Source organism: Globicephala melas, chromosome X (genome assembly GCF_963455315.2).
Source record: "Globicephala melas chromosome X, mGloMel1.2, whole genome shotgun sequence".
Taxonomy (NCBI): Eukaryota; Metazoa; Chordata; class Mammalia; order Artiodactyla; family Delphinidae; genus Globicephala; species Globicephala melas.
In genome coordinates this window covers 38052136-38077919 of record NC_083335.1, presented here as the reverse complement: position 1 = coordinate 38077919, position 25784 = coordinate 38052136, and the positions used below count along the sequence as shown (strand labels likewise).

The 25784-nt window shown below is 35.6% G+C and overlaps 1 protein-coding gene across 2 annotated transcripts in view; it reads left to right on the top strand.

The window, feature by feature from the left end:
• NRK (Nik related kinase) overlaps nt 1-25784 on the top strand; it is a 169384-nt gene that overhangs the window by 76168 nt on the left and 67432 nt on the right. For both annotated transcript variants that reach the window (XM_060292645.1, XM_060292644.1), the window contains exons 3-9: nt 3107-3163; nt 4483-4554; nt 12913-13038; nt 16108-16218; nt 17716-17806; nt 20447-20577; nt 22454-22508. In XM_060292645.1, coding sequence (XP_060148628.1) covers nt 3107-3163; nt 4483-4554; nt 12913-13038; nt 16108-16218; nt 17716-17806; nt 20447-20577; nt 22454-22508 — 643 coding nt within the window. The remainder of the gene's footprint in view (nt 1-3106; nt 3164-4482; nt 4555-12912; nt 13039-16107; nt 16219-17715; nt 17807-20446; nt 20578-22453; nt 22509-25784) is intronic.

Sequence of the window (25784 nt, the reverse complement as noted above, 5' to 3'; positions counted from 1 at the left end):
AGATGTGAGTAAAATTTGACTAAAAAGTGTTTATGGGAATAATTAGAAAAACAATACTTTCTACGTCATGATGGGGCTAAATAGATTAAAATATTAATATATATTTTCTCCCAGAGCTGTAAATAAATGTGGGACTCTCCAACATATTTAAATTTCCACATGCAAGAGAATGAAATTGGACCCCTATCTTACACCACTTACAAAAATTAACACAAAATGGGTTAAAGACTTAACCTGGAGTTGTAAAGCTCCTAAGAAGAGAACATAGGGGGAATATCTTCTTGACGTTGATCTTGGAAAGGATTTTTTGGATATGACACCAAAAGCACAAGCAACAAAATCAAAAACTTAAGTGGGACTACATCAAACAAAAAATCTTCTGCACAGCAAAAGAAACAATCAGCAAAATGAAAAGGCAACCTACAGAATGAGAGAAAATATTTACAAATCATCTATCTGATGAGGGGTTAATATCTAAAATGTTAATTACTTTTCTCTGATCAGTCAATAACCTACAACATTTTCCTTTCCTTTAAAAATTCTAGTCTTTGGTAGCTGTCATGCTCCACCCAAACTGCTCGCCTGATCCTAGACATTTCCTTATACCTTGATCATTAGTTTCTGAACTGTATCCCAAGTCCAGCCCTATTCCTTTGCTTAGTTTCTATCCTTCTAGCCTTGTGTACTAGTTTCCTAGGTCTGCTGTAACAAATTACCACAAACCGGATGGCTTAAAAGAAAAGAAATTTATTCCCTCACAATTCTGGAGGCTAGAATTCCAAAATCAAAGTGTCTGTAGGGCCATTCTCCCTCTGAAGGCACTAGGGAGGAAGACTTCCTTGCCTCTTCTAGCTTTGGGCGATTGCCAGCAATCCTTGGTTTTCCTTGACTTGCAGACACACTGGTCCAATCTTTGCTTCTGTCATCACATGGCATTCTCCCTGGGTATCTGTGTCTAAATTTTCCTCTTCTTATAAGGTCACTAGTTATTGGCTTTAGGGCCATCTCTAATTGAGTATGACTTCATCTTAACTTGATTACATCTACAAAGACTCTATTTTCAGAAAAGGTCACACCCACAGGTACCAGTGGTTAGAACTTCAGCATATTTTTTTGGAGGACACAACTGAACACAAAACACCTTGACCTGACTCTCACAGGCCTGACTGCATAAAGTGAAACCAACAATCCATGCCATTCCCCATCAGTGCTACAACAATCTAACCAGTATAGCTGTTTAATGCTAGTTCTTAGGCATGAACTGGAGTTAAATCAAAGTGCTGGTGTTTCTAGAGTTACTGTATTTCCTTGAAAGTTTTCTGATCCATTTCTGACACATGGCTTCATTTACAAACAGTGGCTTGATCAATAGGATTGAAGTAACCTTAAATGTATGGGATTAAATCCTATCAAACATATCAGTGGATAAAATGGAGTTTTGACACTCATGTAGCATGTAACATTGACAGTAATGGTAGAGTGGGATTCTTTTTCTTTTGAGCTTCTTTGATCAGTTGGCTTTATTTTGATGAGAAAACTTGTAGGAATCATCTAAAAACAGTATTCATATACTTCAAAGCATATGCTTTATAAGAGAGGTTTAACAACAAACTAACAATATATTTAAGTATCACTGTCCTGAAATCAAGGAATCTCGATATTTTGCATAGTTACTCACTTGACAGGTTACCCAAGATATTTAAAATATTATACAGAAATACCATCCCTCATTTGATCATTCTATAAGTTAAAAAGTGTGGCTGTTTTTCACATGAGATCTGTGACTAGTGACAGTCCTTTTTTTGCCCCTATATTAGTTTACTACAGTTGCAGTAATAAATCCACAAATTAGGTGGCTTTAAACAGAAATTTATTCTCTTATAGTTCTCAAGACTATAAGTCTGCAGATTCATTCTCCCTCTGAAGGCTCTAGGGAAGAATACTTCCTTCCCTCTTCCTAGCTTCTAGTGGTTGCCAGCAATCCTTGGCATCTCTTGACTCATAGCTGCATCACTCCACTTTTTTCCTGTCTTCATATGACCATCTTCCCTTTGTGTGTGTGTGTGTGTGTGTGTGTGTGTGTGTGTGCGCAAATATCCCTCCCTTTTCTCTTATAAACATACTAGTCATTGACCATTGTAATCCAGTATGACCTCATTTAACTTGATAACAACTGCAAAGACCCTATTTTCGAGGAAGGTCACAATATGAGGTTATGGGTGAACCTGAATTCTGTGGAGATACTGTCTAACCCAGTACAGCTGAAGAATCAAATCTGCTGGAGAACTATCATAAAAGGCATTCTGTTTCAAGTTCAAGCTTTACTCATATCAATATCAGACTGATTTTTTTCTATGACTACAGCTTGAAATATTTTAAAAGGCACCAGCCACAAAACAAGAACTCTTGTTCCAAACTTCTGTGTTCATTTATGAAAATTATAAACTTGTAACTTGTACTCACATTTTCTAAGTCCAAGTACTTAGAACTCAGAGTGTTTTCAATAAGAAAGAATCTTTCAGAACTCCTGTTCATAAATATTTTTAGTTCATATGATTGAGGGCACACTAAATGGTTTAAAGGCCATTGAATTAATTATGTATCACTCTTATCTGTGATCATTATGGAAAAAACTTTTTTAGTATGTGAAGAGGTGTTCAATAGAAATATCTGTCTGCATAGTACCACATAATCAGTTGGAAAAATGTTCAATAAAACATTTCCTTTTACCCTATCTCCAGTCTGAAATTTTTACTTTTTATCTGGGTGCTTCAGTGCCATGTAAACCTAGATTAAAGATACTAAGAAAGCAATGCCTTCAAATGGCCAATCATGTCCACTACTCAAATCAAAACATAAAAAGCAAACTGCATAAATTTGCTTGATTTTTTGAGTGACATGGTTGGGGTTTCTTTAAAATGTTCATAATTTAATATTTCTGTCCTCTACATAATACCTTATAGTTAATCTCTATATAATATTTTATATTTCACAATAGGCTACAATGTTTAACCTTATTTAATTTTAATATTTTTTACTTTGTTTACTTCTTGATTGCTAGATTATATAGCCAGCATTTGATGTTTATTACTATCCTGTGTTTCAGGGACTCCATGAAAAGACTGGTGCACTTACAGCTGTTAAAGTGATGAATGCTCGTAAGGTAATATTACCTCCTATCTGTATTCTGTTCCCTTAGTGGACTATGGTCTTGTGATAAACAGCTCAGAAAATACTGTATTTGTTTTTTCCATCATTGTTATATATAATTATCTTAATCTGCATTTATTATATTTAGAATTTAATATTATTTCTATCATTAGTATATTATTTTTATTATTTATTACATTTACACATAAAAAACTTTTATTCACAATGAAAGTGCTATATATTTTAGTATTCTGTAAAAATGAAAAAATAGCTGTACTCCTGTCTATTTCTAGTTGATTATCTGTTTCCAGGGATAGTAAAAAGTCGATTTCCTCTAATGTTGTGTTAATCCTCTGTTTCATCATTATTTCTTTCCCTCCCCAACCATTCGTTTTGAGAGTTGAGGACACTAGATTTTCAATGACAGGTAGAAGGAAAAGAACTTGTCTGAGATGCACATTTTTCATGTATTTTCTGACAGATGCGCAAGATAGGCAGTTTAATTGGCACTGTTCCTGCTAACATTCATAAAGCTGTGTCGTGGTTCATAACATATTGTCATAGAATTTGTTAAGCCCTGATTTCTGTCCTCTTTCTTTAGCATGAGTGCCTCACTTTCTCAAGATAATATTAGCATGAGCATAGCAAAGGTCAAAACATATTCACTTCACTACACCCTAAAGGAAAATTCTCAAATATTATATCTGAAAAATTGTACATGTTGACTGAGTTGTTATCAATGCCATAAACTGTTCTTTTCCAATTTGTGCAGGAAGTGAATTGCTGAAACTATTTAAAGAGTTGCATGCTTTTTGTTTTGCCAGTAAATGTCAAATGTTGCAAACCAACGTGAGTTTCAATGAATTTTGAGGTTTTGTGGATTTATTTTGCCCTATAAACCATGACTTCCAAATAATCAGCCTGGTGCTTTTTGAGTGAGGCTCTCTAAAATACTTATTTCCTTTTTTTAACTTGAGAGACTTTGACCCACAATCTACATTTCAGATACTCTAACTTGAAATAGTTAAAACTCATGTTCAGCCCATAGATAGTGTCAATTACCTTGTTTATTTTTTAGGGGAAATAGCACTTTACTAATATCAAATTGTAATATACCATTAATGGCAGTTAAATTTGTTACTATGAATTTGGTGCCAAGTTTCTGTATATATTAGAATCTGATTTTTTATTAAAACTATTAGTAAAAATTGAGAGAGGAATAATATTATGTTACTCTTCCATTTAGTACTAGAAGAGCACAAAGCACTTAAGAATAAATCATTTTCAGAGTGTACCAGTGGGTTTAATAACATTTTGTTCTTGGTTTTGCAGACCCCTTTACCTGAAATAGGGAGGCGAGTGAGAGTGAATAAATATCAAAAGTCTGTCGGGTGGAGATACAGTGTAAGTACTGAAAGTCTTCATTAGCCCACAAGCCGTCTTTCCTTTAATTTTCAAGTTAAACAAGTCCCTTTGTGTTGTATCATTATCTTTAGAAGGCCACCACTAAAATTTTCTTGCCTAAAAGTGATAACATATTTATGTTTTTAACATATTCACATAGTTTCATTCATTATATGTGAACACTAGCATCTATCAGAAAGCAAGGCCTAGAAGAAATGGTTCCCTGAACAGGTAAGCGTTGACTGCAGATGAAGGACTGAGTAAATTCACAGTGCTCTATGCCCTTTAGCTGAGTAATAACAAAAGAGATGATGCGAACAAGAGTGAATTTTGCCTAAAATTGGCCTTGGCAAGGTCCTTTTTACACCTTTTACACGGTATTCCGGACTGACTGGCTTTCCCCCCATTATGATTCTAAGAAACATTGCCATCATATATGAGCACAATGATGACTACTTTTTTGTATGTGTGAGACCAGTAGCAGACAGAAAACCAACAGGCTACCCAGCCTAAGAGTGTTCAGACATCTGGCACAGTACTTGAATACATGAAGGAGTGTGAAAGTGCTTTCTACTTGAAGCTTTTTAACTGCTTTACAAAGCAATCTCTATTACTCTGATAATTTGCTGGCTCTAGAATAAGCTCTGGCAAAGGAAATTCTTTTTCAGTAGATGTTGATGATCTAGATGTTAGTGATCTATCAAAATATTCTCTGGGCCTAAACGTAGAATTTTGCTCTTACAATATAATTGATATTTTTTTTCTTAATTGTCTCCCCTGCAGTTAACTATCTAGTAGTCAAATATTTTCAACCTTTTGTGTCTTAATAAATGCTCTCAGGCTCATTTAAAATAACCTTTTCCATTAACAATCACATCCAGAAGAACATTCTAGTTATATTAGGAAGGTATTGGTAAAGAGTTTCATGATTGGTTTAGTAAGTACTGGGCTTCTGTTTTGTTTACAGTGTATCTTGGGAAACAAAGCATATCCAAAAGTAACAGGCAGTACTGATTAATAACATGCTTTGGTTGATCAAGAATCTGTGAAAGGGACTTCCCTGGTGATGCAGTGGTTAAGAGTCCACCTGCCAATGCAGGGGACACAGGTTCGATCCCTGGTCTAGGAGGATCCCACATGCCGTGGAGCAACTAAGCCCGTGTGCCACAACTACTGAGCCTGCGCTCTAGAGCCCTCGGGCCACAGCTACTGAGCCCACGTGCCATAACTACTGAAGCTCGCGTTCCTACAGCCCGTGCTCCACAACAAGAGAAGCCACCGCAATGAGAAGCCCCCGTACCACAAAAAAAGTAGCCCCCGCTCACCACAACTAGAGGAAGCCTGTGTGCAGCAACGAAGAACCAATGCAGCCAAAAAAATAAATAAAATAATAATAAAATGATCACATTCTTTTTAAAAAAAGCTGTGGAAGGTAAGGTATGAAAATTATAATTGTTTCACCAATTTTGGTTTCATCAAACATTTGTGTTAATAAATTCATTTAAAGTTCATCTTCAAACCCTCTCTGATATTCTTTTTATAAGGAAAAACATTTTGATTCTAGAACTGGGTGAAATTTCAAAGCAAGTTTTGGCATCCTTGAGCTGCCTCTTCTTGACAAAAAGCAGGATATTCAGGCCACTCTGGGATCAACTGGCCCTGAGCCAGGAAATGCTATAGCATCATATTACTGGGATATATGTGACAGTTTTAAATTACCCACTTGGCCTGATAGATATAATGTACTTATGTGTTTCTCACAAGCTCAACTTCCTGTTAATTGAGAATGACAAACATACTAATGCTTTCCAAACATATCTGATCTTGGTCTATTGGTTTTGGGGGAGTTTACATTTATATGGGAAACCCACTCTTAAAAGTTTTTCTAGTTGGGAACTTTGTATCCTCTGATTATATATTTTAGTAAGAAAAATAAGTGATCAGCCAGTTAGCGTCTCTAAATCACCCTGAATCCTTTGGGGTAAAGAGTTTGTGACTTGCACACACATCTCATTAAGTCAGGAGTTTATGGAAAGAGCAATAAAGTGGAAGTCCAGAAACATGAGTTCAAATGCCAAATCTACCACTAAGTAGCCAAGAAGTACTTGGAAAAGTAGTCTTACCTCTCTAGGCTTCAGGTTTCTCATAGGTAAAATGGCACCAGAATATTTGGCCTGCCTATAACAAGGTTAAAATTACGGTTAAATGTAACTACAGAGCTGCCTAGAGCCGAGCCATTCTCCTCTTCCTGCCTGAGGACATGAGATTTCTTACCCAGAAAAGAAAAGGAAGCTCTTTGATATCAAACTACCAAACAAGTTAAACGACTCAATCTAACCTGTGCTTCTTTTTAACCTGTTCTTTGAGTTCTTATCCTCACACCATCATCTCATTCTTATTTATTGCACTCTTTATGAGTTCATATTTCTCTCAGCAGAACCTTGATGCTTTGCTAGGAACTGAGAGTGCCCCTGTACATAAAGAATTGCTAGATTCTGAGGTTTATTCCTATATGATTGCAGATATTGTTACAATTTCAAAGAAGGGCAACATCACAAGGGAGGCAGAACGTTTAAGGGTCCTACATGGCAAGAATGAAAGCCACAAGGATTGATCTTTACCTTGTAGAAAACAGGTTAAGGGGATTCGAAGGAAACTTATTAACCAAGCTTCCTTGGGAGGCTGGGACGAAACGGGAACCTGAACTTCCATATAATTCTCATGCTACAAGTGATTGTTTTATTCATTCATGCCTTTATTACACAATAAGTACAAAGAGAAACTGTCATTGGGGTTTCCAACTGGAGAAATACGGCTCCATCCCCTCCCCCAAAGACATACAGGTGTCTAGATTTTTTTATAGTAATTGAATGTTTATGGATAAATCCACTGGAAAAGCCTAGGGAAATGCTAAAAAATGTTCTAGAGATGCATTTTCCCCTACCTCCAGGTCTTCAAGTCAAGATAATTGAGGGAAATGCTGAGGAGAACTAAAGATAGTTAAAAGTTCACACATTAATTGCTTTTAATGTCAGTTGGCCCTGTTCTAATTCATTGCCCAAAATAAGCCAAAGGTATCATTTTTCACTGGATTTAAGAACAGGAGTTTAACTGTATCTTTAATTTGAAAGTCTTCACTTAATAACCAAGAGATCACTGAATAAATCAAAGAGGAAATCAAAAAATACCTAGAAACAAATCACAATGAAAACACGAGGACCCAAAACCAACGGGATACAGCAAAAGCAGTTCTAAGAGGGGAGTTTATAGCAATAAAATCCTACCTTAAGAAACAAGAAACATCTCAAATAAATAACCTAACCGTACAGCTAAAGCAATTAGAGAAAGAAGAACAAAAAAATACAAAAGTTAGCAGAAGGAAAGAAATCATAAAGATTATATAGAAATAAATGAAAAAGAAATGAAGGAAACAATAGCAAAGATCAATAAAACTAAAAGCCGGTTCTTTGAGAAAATAAACAAAATTGATAAACCATTAGCCAGACTCATCAAGAAAAAAAGGGAGAAGACTCAAATCAACAGAATTAGAAATGAAAAAGGAGAAGTAACAAATGACACTGCAGAAATACAAAGGATCATGAGAGATTACTACAAGCAACTCTATGCCAATGAAATGGGCAACCTGGAAGAAATGCACAAATTCTTAGAAAAGCACAGCCTTCTGAGACTGAACCAGAAAGAAATAGAAAATATGAACAGACCAATCACAAGCACTGAAATTGAGACTGTGATTAAAAATCTTCAACAAGCAAAAGCCCAGGACCAGACAGCTTCACAGGCAAATTCTATCAAACATTTACAGAAGAGCTAACACCTATCCTTCTCAAACTCACCCAAACTATAGCAGAGAGAGGAACACTCCCAAACTCATTCTATGAGGCCACCATCCGTCTGATACCAAAACCAGACCAAGATTTCAGAAAGAAAGAAAACTACAGGCCAATATCTCTGTTGAACACAGATGCAAAAATCCTCAACAAAATACTAGCAAACAAAATCCAACAACACATTAAAAGGATCATACACCATGATCAAGTGGGGTTTATCCCAAGGATGCAAGGATTCTTCAGTATACTCAAATCAATCAATGTGATACACCATATTAACAAATTGAAGGAGAAAAAATATATGATCATCTCAATAGATGCAGAAAAAGCTTTCGACAAAACTCAACACCCACTTATGATAAAAACTCTCCAGAAAGTAGGCATAGAGGCAACCTATCTCAACATAATAAAGGCCATATATGACAAGCCCACAGCCAACATTGTTCTCATTTCCACTAAGATCAGGAACAAGACAAGGTTGCCCACTCTCACCATTATTCAACATAGTTTTGGAAGTTTTAGCCACAGAAATCAGAGAAGAAAAAGAAATAAAAGAAACTCAAATCAGAGAAGAAGAAGTAAAGCTGTCACTGTTTGCAGATGACATGATACTATACATAGAGAATCCTAAAGATGCTACCAGAAAACTACTAGAGCTAATCAATGAATTTGGTACACTAGCAGGATACAAAAGTAATGCCCAGAAGTCTCTGGCATTCCTATACACTAATGATGAAAAATCTGAAAGTGAAATTAAGAAAACACTCCCATTTACCATTACAACAAAAAGAATAAAATATATAGGAATAAACCTACCTAAGGAGACAAAAGACCTGTATGCAGAAAATAATAAGACACTGATGAAAGAAATTAAAGATTATACAAACAGATGGAGAGATATGCCAAGTTCTTGGATTGGAAGAATCAACATTGTGAAAATGACTATACTACCCAAAGCAATCTACAGATTCAGTGCTATCCCTATCCAACTACCAATGGCATTTTTCACGGAACTACAACAAAAATTTTCACAATTTGTATGGAAACCAAAATGAGCCCAAATAGCCAAAACAATCTTGAGAAAGAAAAATGGAGCTGGAGGAATTAGGCTCCCTGACATAAGACTATACTACAAAGCTACAGTAATCAAGACGTATGGTACTGGCACAAAAACAGAAATATAGATCAATGGAACAGGATAGAAACCCCAGAGATAAACCCATGCACATATGGTCACCTTATCTTTGATAAAGGAGGCAATAATATACAGTGGAGAAAGGACAGCCTCTTCAATAAGTGGTGCTGGGAGAACTGGACAGCTACATGTAAAAGAATGAAATTACAACACTCCCTAACACTATACACAAAAATAAACTCACAATGGAATAAAGACCTAATGTAAGGCCGACACTCTCAAACACTTAGAGGAAAACATAGGCAGAACACTCTATGACATAAATCACAGCAAGATCCTTTTTGACCCACCTCCTAGAGTAAAGGAAATAAAAACAAAAATAAACAAATGGGACCTAATGAAACTTCAAAGCTTTTGCACAGCAAAGGAAACCATAAAGAAGACGAAAAGACAGCCCTCAGAATTGGAGAAAATATTTGCAAATGAATCAATGGACAAAGGATTAATCTACAAATTATATAAACAGCTCATGTAGCTCAATATCGAAAAAACAAACAACCCAATCCAAAAACGGGCAGGAGACCTAAAAGTCATTTCTCCAAATAAGATATACAGATTGCCAACAAACACATGAAAGGATGCTCAACATCACTAATCATTAGAGAAATGCAAATCAAAACTTCGGTGAAGTATCACCTCACACCGGTCAGAATGGCCATCATCAAAATATCTACAAACAATAAATGCTGGAGAGGGTGTGGAATCCCTCTTGCACTGTTGGTGGGAATGTAAATTGATACAGCCACTATGGAGAACAGTATGGAGCTTCCTTAAAAAACTAAAAATAAAACTACCATACGACCCAGCCATCCCACTACTGGGCATATACCCTGAGATAACCATAATTCAAAAAGAGTCATGGACCACAATGTTCATTGCAGCTCTATTTACGGTATCCAGGACATGGAAGCCACCTAAGTGTCCATCAACAGATGAATGGATAACGAAGATGTGGCACATATATACAATGGAATATTACTCAGCCATAAAAAGAAACGAAATTGAGTTATTTGTAGTGTGGTGGATGGACCTAGAGTCTGTCATACAGAGTGAAGTAAATCGGAAAGAGAGAAGCAATTACTGTATGCTAACACATATATATAGAATCTAAGAAACAAACAAAAAAAAATGGTCATGAAGAACCTAAGGGCAAGACGGGAACAAAGACACAGACCTACTAGAGAATGAACTTGAAGATATGGGGAGGGGGAAGGGTAAGCTGGCACAAAGTGAGAGATTGCCATGGACATTTATACACTGCCAAATGTAAAATAGATAGCTAGTGGGAAGCAGCCGCATAGCACAGAGAGATCAGCTCGGTGCTTTGTGACTACCTAGAGGGGTGGGATAGGGAGGGTGGGAGGGAGGGAGACGGAAGAGGAAAGAGATATGGGGATATATGTATATGTATAACTGATTCACTTTGTTATAAAGCAGAAACTAACACACCATTGTAAAGCAATTATACTCCAATAAAGATGTTAAAAAAATAAGTCTTTTTTTACATACTACAAATATATTTCACTTTGTACAATAATAGTATTCCTGAAAAGTTTAAATTGAAGTTTTATAGATGCTGTAGGAGAGCTTTGTTTATTTACAATGAAATGAAATTTATAGCTAGTAGAAATTCAGACCACTTATCTCTCTAGATAGATAGATAGTATTTTTTTACATATTTACCACTGTAATGATTAGGAAAATAATGAATTTCAGCATTTAAAAAGATAGGACAAATCAATCCAATACCTTTAAACTTCAGTCAATCACAAATTAATCAAGGCAGTGTGGTGCAAGCATAAGGATAGATACATAGATCAGTGAAATAGAACTATTTCCATATATCTGTGGTCAACTAATTTTTGACATGGGTGAAAAGACAATTCATAGGGAAAGACTAGTCTTTTCAACAAATGATGCTGAGTCAACTGGATATCCACATGTAAAAGAATGAAGTTAGTCCCCTACTTTATATGAAAATTACCTCAAAATGGATAAAAATCCTAAATGTAAGAGCTAAACCTATAAAATGTTTTGAAGAAAAATTGGAGTTCATCTTCATGACCTTGGATTTGCAATGGATCCTTACATATGCCACCAAAAGTACAATCAACAAAATAAGAAATTGATAAACTGGACTTCATCAAAATTAAAAATTTTGTCCCTCAGAAGGCACTATCAAGAAAGTGAAATGAGCACATGCAGAATGGGAGGAAATATTTGCAAATCATACACTTATAAAGTACTTATATATAGAATATATAAATAAATCTTACAGTTCAATAATAAAAAGACTATTAACCCAATTTAAAAATAGGGGCAAAGATATTCTATTAGACATGCCTCTGCCCATAAAATGATCCTTAACACCATCAGTCTTTAGGGAATTACAAATCAAAACCACAATGAGATACAACTTTCCACCCACTATGATGGTTATAATAAAACAGAAAATAATAAGTGTTGGTGAGGGTATAGAGAAATGAGAACCATCATTGATCTGGGAATGTAAAATGGTGTAGCCACTGTGGAAAAGTTTGGCATTTCAACAAAATGTTAAATATAGCATTACCATTTGACCTAACAATTTCACTTCTAGGTATATACCAATGAGAAATGAAAACATATCCACACAAAAAATTGATATGAATGCTCATAGCAGCATTATTCATAAGAGCCAAAGGGTAGAAATAACTCCTTCAGTTGATGAATGGTAAATGAAAAGGAATGAAATACTGATATGTAGTACAAATGGATGAATTCTGGGGAAAAAAAGCTAGTCACAAAAGTTCACATACTGTATGATTTTCATTTATATAAGATGTTAAAGATAGATAAATCTACAGAGATAGAAAATATATTTGTGGTTGCCTAAAGCTGGAATGTGTGTGGCAGAATTTAGGGGTGATAGCTAAAGGGTATGGGGTTTCCTCTTGGGGTGATAAAAATGTTCTAAAATTGATTGTGGTGATGGTTGAATAATTTTGTAAATATGCTAAAAACCATTGAATTTTACACTTTAATTGGGTGATTCCAGTTAGTGAAAACTTTACAGTGGCCATTGCTGCTGGTCCAGGGATCACACTTAAAGAACCATTGAATTAAAAGATATTTAAATAACCTTTATTTTCTCCCCAATTCCCAGTTAACCCCAGATCTCCATCCTGACAATTCTAGTTGAGATCTTATTATAAATTGCTGTGGGATATAATGGGTTGCCATAGGATTCTCCTTCTTTGATCTACTATAGTTTAGGGTCCCATAGTCATTGAGTGGCATAGCTTCGGAATTTTATTGTCTATTCTTATTCTACAGGATGAAGAAGAAGATCTCAGGACTGAACTCAACCTTTTGAAGAAGTACTCTTTCCACAAGAACATTGTGTCCTTCTACGGTGCATTTTTCAAGCTGAGTCCCCCTGGCCAGAGACATCAACTTTGGGTGTGTATTCAGTTACCTTGATCTTATTGCATAAGACTAAGTCTCACTTGAGGGCATAAACTTTCATAAGCTGAGATGTCATTTTTGTGCACCTACAGGAAAACTTAAGCATTCAACTGATCAAAGTAGTATGGAAAAAAAGTGCTCTGATTCCTGGATATGGGAGTGATAAAATATGGAAAAATAAATTAAGTGCCTGTCAAGGGGCTCAGGGGTAGGATGGGAGAAGACTCGAACTCTGGAAATATCTAACATATTTTTTAATAGAGTTTTGTTGCTTTTAACTTTATGTAGTTACTACATTTACTTGTAAATTAAAGGTATAGCTAAGGAGACTACCTGATGGACCTGAGAATAATGACTGGATAAATATAGATTCTAATTCACATTTGGGAAGAGCATATGAATGCAATTTAAGTGTTTGCTAAGTATATACACTTATGTTTAAACATAATTCCTAGAAACTGTTTTCTAAGTGGTTAGTTGACATCCTTTTCTTAGGCTTCATGCCTATAACATCATGAATTACAAATCAATGAAGATATAAATTTTAGAGGCTAAATGAGACCCATGCTACAGTTACCAGAATTGTTGCTGCCTCCCCCTATAGGAGACGTAATCAAATCACAGGAAAATGAGCTTTGATCAACGATATCTTTGTTTAAAAAGGCATATTTAGAACATAATCTGGGGTCGGTGTACACTTGCTTACATTTCGATTTCTAGTCCAAGTCAAGAGCAGCATTTTTTAAAAAAATAATGACTGAGACTTTTCAGGATCTTCAATAGTCAAAGAAAGATTCTGTTACATTTTATGTGTGAACTTTAGGAAGCAGGATAGTGGACATAGAATGGTTTTCAACAAGGGATTGAATTGAAACAGTGGTTCTCAAACTTTAGCCTGCATCAGAATTTCATGGGGATCCTGATAAAACACACATTGCTGGGCCCCACCCACAGAGTTACTGATTCAATTGGTCTGGGGTGTGGGTCCACAAATTTGGACTTTTTAACAAGTTTACAGGTGATGTTGATGCTATTCGTCTGGGTACCACACTTCGAGAACCCTCAAATTTAGAGATCTTCGATTTAACCCTATTTTCTCCCAAATGTCCAGTTAACTAAATCCTCTATTCTCTGACAATTCCAGTTCAGATTTTATTAAATATCACTGCACATTTTTCACGGCTACTGTTTTTATTTTTCTTTTGTGGGGGCATACAAAATTTGTCTTTTAATATATTTTTACTTACAAGTTTTTTTCCTCCTGACAGTATGGCGGTCTACTTATTAGATATGTTTCTTAGTGCTCAATTTGTTTAGTCATTCAACATCTATTCATTCGAAACCCATCGACTTGCCAGGCTTTGCTAGATGCTGAGAATACCATGGTAAGCTGAATTGACATGACCCTGGCCCACTGGAACTTAAAGTTTACTTGCAAAGACAAATATCAATCAAATAATCACACAAATAAATGTATAATTTGTCAGAAGGGAAATAACATGCTTCTGTATGGGCAAATAACAAAGGAATCTAAGTTAAGGAATGGGAAACTCTTCCTTGAGAAACTTTTTCTTGCACTGAGATCTGAAGGATGAATAGGCACTGCATGCAAAAGTTATTTGTTGAGGTAAGAATTTTCATGGGACCATTCACACTTTCTTTCCCATGTTAATCAGAACACATAGGAAGTAAATGACTAAATAATTACCATGTATAAAATGTATGTGCCAGGCACTGTGCTTACAAAGCCAGGAAAATGAGAATGCCTTGCATTCCTTTCACAGTAGAGCTCTTCTGACTCTGGTAATACTAGCAAGATTTTCCAATGTTCATCTTAGTGAATGGCTTTAATTCATGTTTGTCGTGATTCAAAATGAGCCCCTTTTCTTCCATTACCACAGTGTATATGTTGTGCCTGTTTGATATAGTTGACATGAAAATTAACCTTTTGGGTTTATCTGTATTATTGATTTTGTTAGGCTGTTTTTCTTTTCTTCTTTTTTGGGAGAGTATACTCAGGTAAAAAACACATGATATATCAATTGTGAACAAATATAAAATAAGGGAGTAATTTTCTGAAAAGAAAATCTTAGTATTCCAAAAGGAAATAAGGTAGACTTTTTGAATATTCATGATTTGGGGTTTATCCTTTTGCTTCCCTTCATCTATGGCAATAATTAACTTACCTACACTTATTTTAAAAAAAGGCATGTCTTGTTCTACTGGCAAGGTAGTATTGACATGGGCATTAATGCATAAACCTGTGCTTAAAGTTTGTGAAGTTGATTATAATAGTTACATTCTCCTTCACATTGGTCAGCCCTCTAATTAGCTAATATAGGGAAGCAAATTTACTAGTTGGGCACCTGATTCATTAGTGGCAAAAATAAATTTCCTGAGAAATTGCATTTATTAATAAAGTAAAATCTGAATGAGATACTGTCAAAGTATTAACCTTAAAATAGATTTTCTTTAGCAGTAAAGTTATTTGGAAAAAAATGCCCTACAGTAATGGAACTGACAGTTTCCCCCTTGGAGTTGTATTTTGCCAGTTTCTTGGGGAAAATATTCTAGAATTTGAAAATAAAACAACAATTTAAAAAAATCTAGTCTTAATGTTGAAGTGTAAATTGTTTTGAGATCCTCCATATCCTGCTTCTCCACCTGCAAACTATTCCCTCAACTGTGTTTTTTGTTCTACTCCAGTCATCACTCAGACTTACCCCTGTACAAGCTTCTTTCTAAAGGCAAGTCTTATTCGGTTTTCAATAAACTGAACGTTTTTCTTTCTCAGCATATACAAACACTACCTATCCTTCAAGGCTTAGCTCAAATCCCAGGTCCTGGTTAAAAATCCCTGGTGTGGTACCTGCCTTCTCTCCCTCCACAGATCTTTGGGTTTTTTCCCAGTTCTTTTTCATTCTACCAGACAATTGAGCCAGTCTTTGCAATGTCTTAGTGTCTAAACATTGCATATAAACACAAGCCATATGAACTAAAACTCTCCAGATATTTTCAGAGAATTACTTCCTAAACCTTGATACTTTGCTGGCTTCCCTGCAGATGGTGATGGAGTTATGTGCAGCAGGCTCAGTCACTGATGTAGTGAGAATGACCAGAAATCAGAGTTTGAAAGAAGATTGGATTGCTTATATCTGCCGAGAAATCCTCCAGGTGAGCATTCATATAGTCATTCTCCCCTGGTCTTGAAAAAACCTGGTGGTAATATATACAATGTACCTTATACCCGCTCATAGAGGATGATTTGAGAATTCTTAACATAACTTCTGGGTCAGGATACTGAAAAAGGCTTTAGAGAAAGCAGATTTTCAGATGATGTCCTTAAACTTTAAGGTACACCAGCAGATGGCTAACCAGGTCCTTCCAAATCATGGCTTTTAATGGCTCTGTCAAAGTCAGACTGTAGTGTTCAGTGGATCAGGGATATGACAACTTGGAGTATTTATTATGTTGTTATGATTTTTAAAGTTTTTTTTTAAAAAAGCATAGCACTGTCATTAGAGATTAAGATAAGTTGAGAAGTCAGTGTTTTACTCAATGGCTCCAAACCATCTACAAACTGTTTTGCAGACAGATATTCTCTCTGAATAATGGCTTACTTTTAAAACGTTCCTTATTTTTAACAACAAATTGGATGAAAGTGCCAATCTTCTTGATCTACCAAACTCAAATTTTTCTTTGTGTCTTAAGTGCTTAGGGTCACCCAAGAAGGATATTAACAGAACTGAACAGCACCACTGATAAAAGATTAGAATGTCTTTCCTGTCATCTTAATTGGATTCACTTGTGGTAATAGTGTAAATATTAAGAGTGCAAACTCTGGACTGAGTTTAAATTCTGGTTCATCATGTATTAGTTGTGTGTCCTTGAGCCAATTACTTAATTTCTCCAAATCTCATTTTCCTCATCTGTAATTTGGGGTGGTATTAGCACCTTCCTTAAAGGGTTGCTATAAGGACTTAGTAATTTACTCCACGTAAAGCACTTAGCAAAGTGCTTGGCCAAGAATAAGGACCCAATAAATATTAGCTGTTTTTACTGTTACTTCTGTTATTAATCCCCAGTTCGTATCTAGAGCAATCTCACTGAAGCCAGGGCATGGGTTAGCCAGGTCAAGGGTTAGTTTTAGTGGTGAATGGTCTGGAGACAGCATGGTAAGCCAATACAAATGGCAAATGCTTTAAAATGAATTTCCATATTCCCCCAAATTCTCAGCCTACAAGGTTGACTAGAAAATATTTTGGACTAAACAAATGGTTGGATGAGGAATAGAGTAAAACAATGCGAGCTATGATATTTAAGATATCCAGGTCTTTACTCATATGGTTCGTTGGAAAAATGGAGGCTAGAAAGGACGGTAAATGGCCCAATGTATACAAACATTAATTTTTGGTGTTTTGTTTCTTTCATGGGTGTCCTGATTTATTTTCCTTTCCTTATAGCCAAAAGTAGTATGTCTGGGAACTGGTTGTGGTAATTCCAGCCTAAAGAAAGAATTTTGTCTGAAAAATGCAAATCTGGGCCATTTTTCTTACCAAAAGTTTTTTCAAAAATACTAAGAAGAGTACCAGAAAAAGAGAAAAATATATACTGATGTTGCTTTTTAATATAAATGTGTATATATATATATATATATGTATATATATGCAGGGCTTAGCTCATCTTCATGCACACCGTGTAATTCACCGGGACATCAAAGGTCAGAATGTGCTACTGACTCATAATGCTGAAGTAAAACTAGGTAAGTTTATTCTTGTAATACTTTAAGTGAGGCCCAAAATATCTTAATAGAGAAAAATCCTTTAAGATTACTGTGTTTTCTATCATGTCACTAACAATCCCCTCTACTTATTTAGGCCGTGTCTTCCCTGCCTGCAAAACAAGTCAAAGTTTGAAAATTTGTTTGGGAAGGGAGGTTGGGACAAGAGAAAGATGCACTTAACTGCTTCTCTGAAATCATGTAGATAAAAACAACTTTTCAAGTATAATAGGAGTTTTACATTTTGATCATTGCTTAACCCTCTAATAGATTCAGCTATTACATTTATTTTAACAATTGAATTGAGTATTTACTATGTGGAAGTTTCTGCGCCATGGACAAGGATTAAACAAAAAGACAATTCTTCCACATCACAGAGCCATATTTTCCAAAGAAAATCAAAGAACTTTTAAATGACTTAAGCACAAATTGCTTCATTGGAATTTCCCCTCAAATATTTAAAGAACTGATATCAGTTAGAAATAATGCTCCAGTAATATCCAAATCAAATTGAGAATTAGAAATCAAAATACCAAAAAGTTCCTGGCTTTCTATTCCAGGGTTCAGAATGGCATAATTTATTTGAAAAACTACACATAATGTCTCACAGGCACACAGGGGACAATATATTGCACCTTTTAAGGTTTAAAATAAATATTGTTGATTTGTTTTTAAATAATACCATATGAATAATGTCAGTACTATGTAATGGCAGATGACCTCACTGATATATACAATAGAACATAAAATCACTGGTATCAAACCCTGCATTACTTTTTAATCATATCAATTCTTGCCTACCATGTCTCTAGCATGACTTTAAAATCATTCCCATTTTTCTGCTAAATAAATATAACCAAAGAAGAGAGTTTGTTCATTCACTGAGAATGCTTTTCACTGAATATTTCTGGAAGAAGCATGAGGCAATAATTGTTCTTAAAATAAGTGAAAAGTAATTTCAAGAAAATGTACTGTGTATTTTGTGTCTACAAGCTACAAAGCTAGAAACAGAATTTTAAGACACTGTGTTAAAATTCATGAGAGTCATTTGGATCTCACATTCAAGTGTGCAGGGTAGATAGTATGTCACACAGCTACTCTGTTCACATGTGGCAGCACTACCATATATCTGGGTCAAGTTGCTGGCCAGCCCTACCATTTGCAACACAGAAGAGAAATTGTAAATACGTGAAAAGCCACTGAAAAACCTGTCACAAAGTGCATGCACTAAAGATCATGTACTTGACTCTGTAGGAGAGACCTTTTAGCACTAGAGTAAAATTTAATCAGGCTTATTATATACATAATCCTTATACATTTGGTTTTAGATTTCTTAGATCCCAGCATATTTTGAAACAACATGTTATAAGGAGAAAGTTGCAGAAACCAAACTCAATGACAGCCAAAGGGAGTAACAGAAAGGAAAGAGACTGGACAGTGATTCTGTTGCAATTGCAATTGATCAATAATCCTCATATTCTGGTACCTAGGTCTTTAAAGAAAAGGTGAATGATGCCACTGCTGGGGTCTCATCTCTACTTTTAACTTCAGCTTTTCTTTTTTCCCTTTTCTTCCATTCATCACTGTTTCTTCCAGTCTTTTCTCCTTTCATTTTCTTCTCTGAATGTCATATATCAGTTTATGGCCTTCATAGGTATTTCTTGGCCCTTAATGTTGGCCCTCAGGGATAGTGAAAATGCTGAGCTCTGATGTAACCTATTCTCAATAAAATATCTAGCTAATGAGATCGTGCAACACCCAATGATGATTTTCATATATTATGGACATTTTGTTGTTATTGTTCTTCTTAGTCCTTCCTTTAACACTGCCTTAAACTCTTAACTTTAAAAATTTTCTTTTCCTTTCCCAAGTTCTTTAAACTACTTTTCAGTCAAGGTTGTTAGCCATCCTCTAGATTCCTGGAAACCATTCTAAATTAGGAAATCTACTTCATTTTTCATCCCTGTCTTATTTTTCTGGACTAAATAACCCCAGTCTACTTTAGCCTTTTTTCTGTCTGTTTCTGAGGATACCATACTAAATATTTTCATATAATATATCCCACAGATGAATAGAAGACTGACCTTTTATAGTCTAAGCTAAAATATGGATACTGCAGTAAATATTTGCATCTGATTCAGAAGATCTGTAGAAGAACTTAAACTAAATTTTAGCATAAATTCCTTTTTCTTTATCAGTGTGGTAGGGCTTTCTAATATCACAAATGAGACTTCCTAATAAAGTACTAATAAGTTTTAGATTTCTTAGATGTTGCTTATAGTGCTGGTCTTCCTCCAGCTTGGTGGCAGGTCCAAATACTACATATGTTATCACTTCAGAGGTTCAGGGTGTACTGATGGAACTTTATTTTTAATATTCATGGTAAACATTCAGCCAAACCTACTGTAGATTTATAATAGCACTGCTGATTCTCTTTCCAATATAAATACCAGCAAAAGCCTATTTCCCAGTGTTCCTGGAGTAGACTTCATGGTAAAGTTTGCTGGGCTGGAATGAAAATCTGTTATCCATTGTGGCTTTTGTATTGGCTTTCCAAGTTAAAGCAATAATTTATTGACCTTTTTGTTACTGATTAATTATTCTGACAAATGAATTTTGCAGTGGATTTTGGAGTGAGTGCCCAGGTGAGCAGAACTAATGGGAGGAGAAATAGCTTCATTGGGACACCATACTGGATGGCACCTGAGGTGATTGACTGTGACGAGGACCCCAGACGCTCCTATGATTACAGAGTAAGTGTAAGGATTCAGATAGTAGGAATCAAATTTTGGAAAGGACTTTTGACTTTTTATTTTAATTTATGAAATAAAAGAATAAAAAGCAGGCAGCTCCCTTTTTATGATTCTTTTAATGTATTCTTTTTTATATCTTTATTGGAGTATAATTGCTTACAATGTTGTGTTAGTTTCTGCTGTACAACAAAGTGAATCAGCTATATGTATACATATATCCCCATATCACCTCCCTCTTGAGCCTCCCTCCCACCCTCCCTATCCTACCCCTCTAGGTCATCACAAAGCATCAAGCTGATTTCCCTATAAAAAGCAGGCAGTTGCTTCTTTCACATAGACTCTAATAAGAAATGCTAGACACTGTTCCTATATGTGGTTTAATGATGTTCATAAAAATAATATTTTCTAAGAATGTAGACAAAGTAGACCATTGGGAGTTATCCATATTTGAGGAAGAATGTCTAGTTCATATTGCTTGCAACTTCTTGGTAAAAATATTATATTATGTGGCTTTATATGGAAATTTAACTTCCAGGGACAGAGTGCTTTGTAAACTTAAAAATGAATAAATGTAAAGCCAATTATTAATCCCCACAGTAACTTAGCTCCAGAGAGAAAAAAATAATAATTTGATTACTCAGAGTAATGGAGAAAATCCTTGGCATGGTTCACCTCCAAACCACAGAAAATCAGTGGAATAGACAAATTAAGTAACAATTCATGCTATTTATTAAAATTTCCACTGAAGCTGCAATTTGGACAATATACATCTATGTACACATTTCAAAAAGCTGGTGTGGAAAGAAAACTCTCCATTTGCTATAGACTGGAAAAACCACACTCACTCTCCACATCATAAGTCATCCAAACAATTCATTGTGGTTTCGTTGTATGGAACCTAGGACTCAATACTTGAAGTTGATTAATTCAAGTTTCATCTCTTTTCCCTTTCCCTTAAATGCCCCCTGCTTGATCTGCAAGCAGACCTGATGAGAGCTTATTATAGCCCAGTACTATTAGGAGCTATGGAGACAATGGAAGTGTAATGTTCTTTAAGTGGCTTGCTGTAAAAAAAATAATGTTTTATAGCTGTACAATTTTTGGCAGTCTTCCAAGGACTTTCACCCATTTTAATTATATGTCTTTAATTTTTAGTCCCATGTAACTTAAAGAAAACTTAAACCATCACAACAACCCTTTGAAGCTAAGACATCTATAAACAGGTGTTTTAACAATTCAGTTAACTTGCTTAGGAGTCATTAAGCCAAACAGTGCACCTCTAGCCCTGTGCCCTTTCCACATTCTAAAAAACAAAGTACAGTTAATAGTAGTGAGGGTCATTTCCTAGAGCCTCCTAGAACATAATTTCCTAGAATTATAATAATTCTATCTTCAATATACTATATTCAAGGCACTGCTGAAGTGCTTATATATAGTATTTCATTTAATACTTATACTAGTTCTATGATGTGTATACCATTATCATCTCTACATAAGGTGAAATTGAGATACAAAGAGTTAAATCATTTACCTAAGATCCAACTTCTTTACAGCTAGTAGTATGTGATAGGACTTCTTTACAATAAATTCCTTCTGTTATTTCAGTTAAGGTAACAATAGCAATACATCCAAGATGAATTTTCCTTACATTGAATCCCATCCCACGTCAACTGGTTGTGTAGTGTAGTACTGGCTGGTCACAGGGTCAATAAGATCTTCCTATAACATCAGTCTCTAATGAAGCCCCATTATAGAAAACCCATAAAATGGCTGTAGCATTGACATCTCCCCTCAGCCAAAGATTGTTTTGAGATTCTAAATACTATCAGTTTCCCATTTTTAAGTGACATTTTTTTGATCATCTTTTCTTTTGCAGAGTGATGTGTGGTCCGTGGGAATCACTGCTATTGAAATGGCTGAAGGGGCTCCTCGTGAGTAAAAATATTTGTTGTTTGTTCAAAGTTAGGGAAACATGTTGTACAAATCTGTCACTTGTACTAGCTAGCTTGTACTGGCTACAAAGGTGCCACACTATGTGCCAAACTATAAATGGTGGCCTTTTCCTGCTTACCGAACGCTGCAGTCAGAATGGCCAGATATGTCTATAAGAAGAGTTTGTATTTTTCTCTCTTAAGATATCTTATTTTAGGATGATTGAGTGTTGTTTCAATTTAGCCTCAATAACATTTGGTCCTGATAGTCCTAACCAAACAGAATATAAAGGCATTCAGTACATATTCACTGGTGGAATATTTAGGTTCCCAAACATTTACAGTTATACCCTGCTACTACTTCAGACTGTGACAGTTGAGAAAATCCCCCAGTAGTTCCTTTTAATTGAGCCAATCCTCAACAACATTGAGAAGTAAGTTTTTTATTTTCCTTTGGAGTCAGTCTAGCTCATCATTGGTGCCTTCCTTGCTCCTATCAGCCACTTCATTGCCCCTAATTGTTCAGAAGGCTTCATTTCCTCTTGTTTCCCCCTCCTTCCCATCATTTAAATGACCTGTCAGCATTCTGTTCTCTCAGGACACTGTTTTCTGATAGGAAAGTGAAAATAGAATGTGAACTTGTGTATAAATGATTAATAACCATCTAATGTATGACCCCATAAGCAGAGCATATTTGTTGTCCTCAATACCTAAATCCAAGGATATAAATAATAAATACATTCCTAGTATTGATGAGAAGTGAGAGAAGTGCCTGGAGTGTGTGTGTGTCAGGGGGCAGGGGTTGGAATTACTTTGCTTCTCCCTCTCCAAGCAGATCTTGTAGGTTCCCATGTCCCTACCTGCTTCATCTGCACAGTATCTACTATATTATCACTGTGTTTCAAGGCTAATGGGAGTAGAAATAGTGGTAACAGAATTGTTAAGAATTCCTGGTGTCCCTTGGAATATCACATATCATAGAACGGGCTTGGATTAAAGCTGAGCCAGATGTGGAGATCAGGTCACTGCTGCGTCTCTGCTAGTGCCCAAAAAGCTACAAAGTACCTATATTGGGTGAGTTTTTAAATGATGGAAAAATTGTTTACTCCACATATATATAATTGAGATGAAACTGGGAAGGTACATATTATTCCTCATTATCTCATGATGATTTCTCTTTATGAAACATGCTTAAATTATATTGAGCTCCTCCACTCTTCCTCTTCCTCCTCCTCTCTTGCTCTCTTTAAATACACATATTGTATTTCATGAATATTGATGCATGTATTTGGTTAGGATGAATGACTGCATCAAGTAGTATATTATTTCTATTGTCTTTCCAAAAAGACTAGCTTTCTACATTTTGCAGATTTGTACTTTTTGATTCACCTTTTTTGGTTTCACTTTTTTATTCTAAAACAATAAATCATTGGAGAAAAGAGGCGTAATGAGCAACTCACAGAAGAAATACAGAGAGGGAGTTCTTCACAGAATACACAAATGGCAACTTTTTGCAAAAGATAGCTGAGGACCAGGAGATTCTTAACTAACAGTAGAAAATAGGACCAGCATGCCTGGATAAGTAGTCATTGGAATGGTGCAGCTTTAGTCATGAACAACTTGAAATAGCCATACTGCTAAAACATTTGTCTTTCACCAGTCTCCTTTATTGCCTGGAGTATTAATTTTGGATGGAAATGGCTGTCATCAATTTAAATACAGAAATCCCCCAGGTTGTGATATTTATCATCTCAGAAAGGATGGCCTTCCAAAGTGACAGTTATGTGTTAATTACCTCTGAGGTCCAAATAACAAAATCCCCTTCTGCCTTTGGTGAGTCTCTCCCAGGGAAGTAAAAAGAAATAGAGAATACCTTCTCACTAAAAGGGTGCTGTAGGGACTCTCAGAGGAGAGAGAATCAGGACGCTTGCACATCAGGACTTTAAGTCCTTGGATTCTGGATAGAAATTCAAACTTGATGTGCAGTCCTTTAAACCAAGGCCAGAACATTACTAGTAGTTATTCAAACACCGGAATATCATAGGTCAATTAATATTGAATATGTGTAGTTCTTAGTTTCTTTGTTTTTTATAGAAAAGTGAATCGTTGCCTGGAGAAGCAGGACTGGATTGACAGTTTACTCCAACTCTCCTTCCTTGTCAAGGATCTACACCAGCCAATTTACCTTAATCAGAACTGTATCTTTTCCTATGTTAGCATTCTCCTTGGTGTTGTAGAGATTGTTTGTAATACTATCAGACATGCTTGTTTATAGTCCTACTTCTATTCCTTGTAGTGTCCTTCCCTTACACCCCAGATCAATCTTTACCTGAGTGTCTTTACCCCTGTCCCATCAGGAGATCCATTTCTTCAGTATTCAGAAGATTCCTTTGGATCTCAACATATTGTAGGTGTTAAACCACGTTATTTAAAATAATTCAAACTACACCCAGTTTAATGTTTCTAATCTATCAAGATATGTATTTTTAAAGTAGATTTACTACTTCAAAGGAATGAGCTTCTAATGGTGAAAATTTAGGCAACATTAGGATATATGGGGTGAAGGGGACATTAACTGGAATTCCTAAAATTAAACAATATAGGAAACCTCCACAATTGCTGTTTGACATAGTTCTTGTACCCACCCTATGCCTCATTCATTTGTGGACTTCTCCTTTCCTTTCATGAAAACTTACCCAGCCTATGCCCTAACTCTTGACACTGAAGATGTTGTTAGTTAACTGAGATGCTCAGATGTTAATAAATGACAACTGCTTAATATTGTAAAAATTTACTTACAGTATGTTTAAAGGACAGATTCTGGTGATTGATTGGACACAGTAAAGGAATGAAGAGAATCAAATATTATCCGGATGTTTTGAGCTGGGGGCTAATTTTGCCCTCATTTATATACCTGCACCTTCTATTAATTTATACCCATGTAATTGAAACGAAAGTTTGACCTTTGAACAATTGCCTTTATATTACTCTAATGAAATTACCCTGGGGAGTTTCTTTCTACTACTATGAGAGGCCAGTTTGACATTGTAATTTCTCTGGAGATGTATTTTGGGAGAGGAAGGATGCCTCTAAAGAGTTATTAATATCAAAATGTCCTCAGATGAATGGCACACTTCTAGTGTTAGATGAAATTTACACTATGGCTTTCCTTTGGGGGAATTATTGCACTGCCTGTTTTCTTTAATCAAAACACAAGAGGAAATAAGTGAAGTGAGACACATATTTAAACACTTACAGAAAATCCCAGAATTCCCA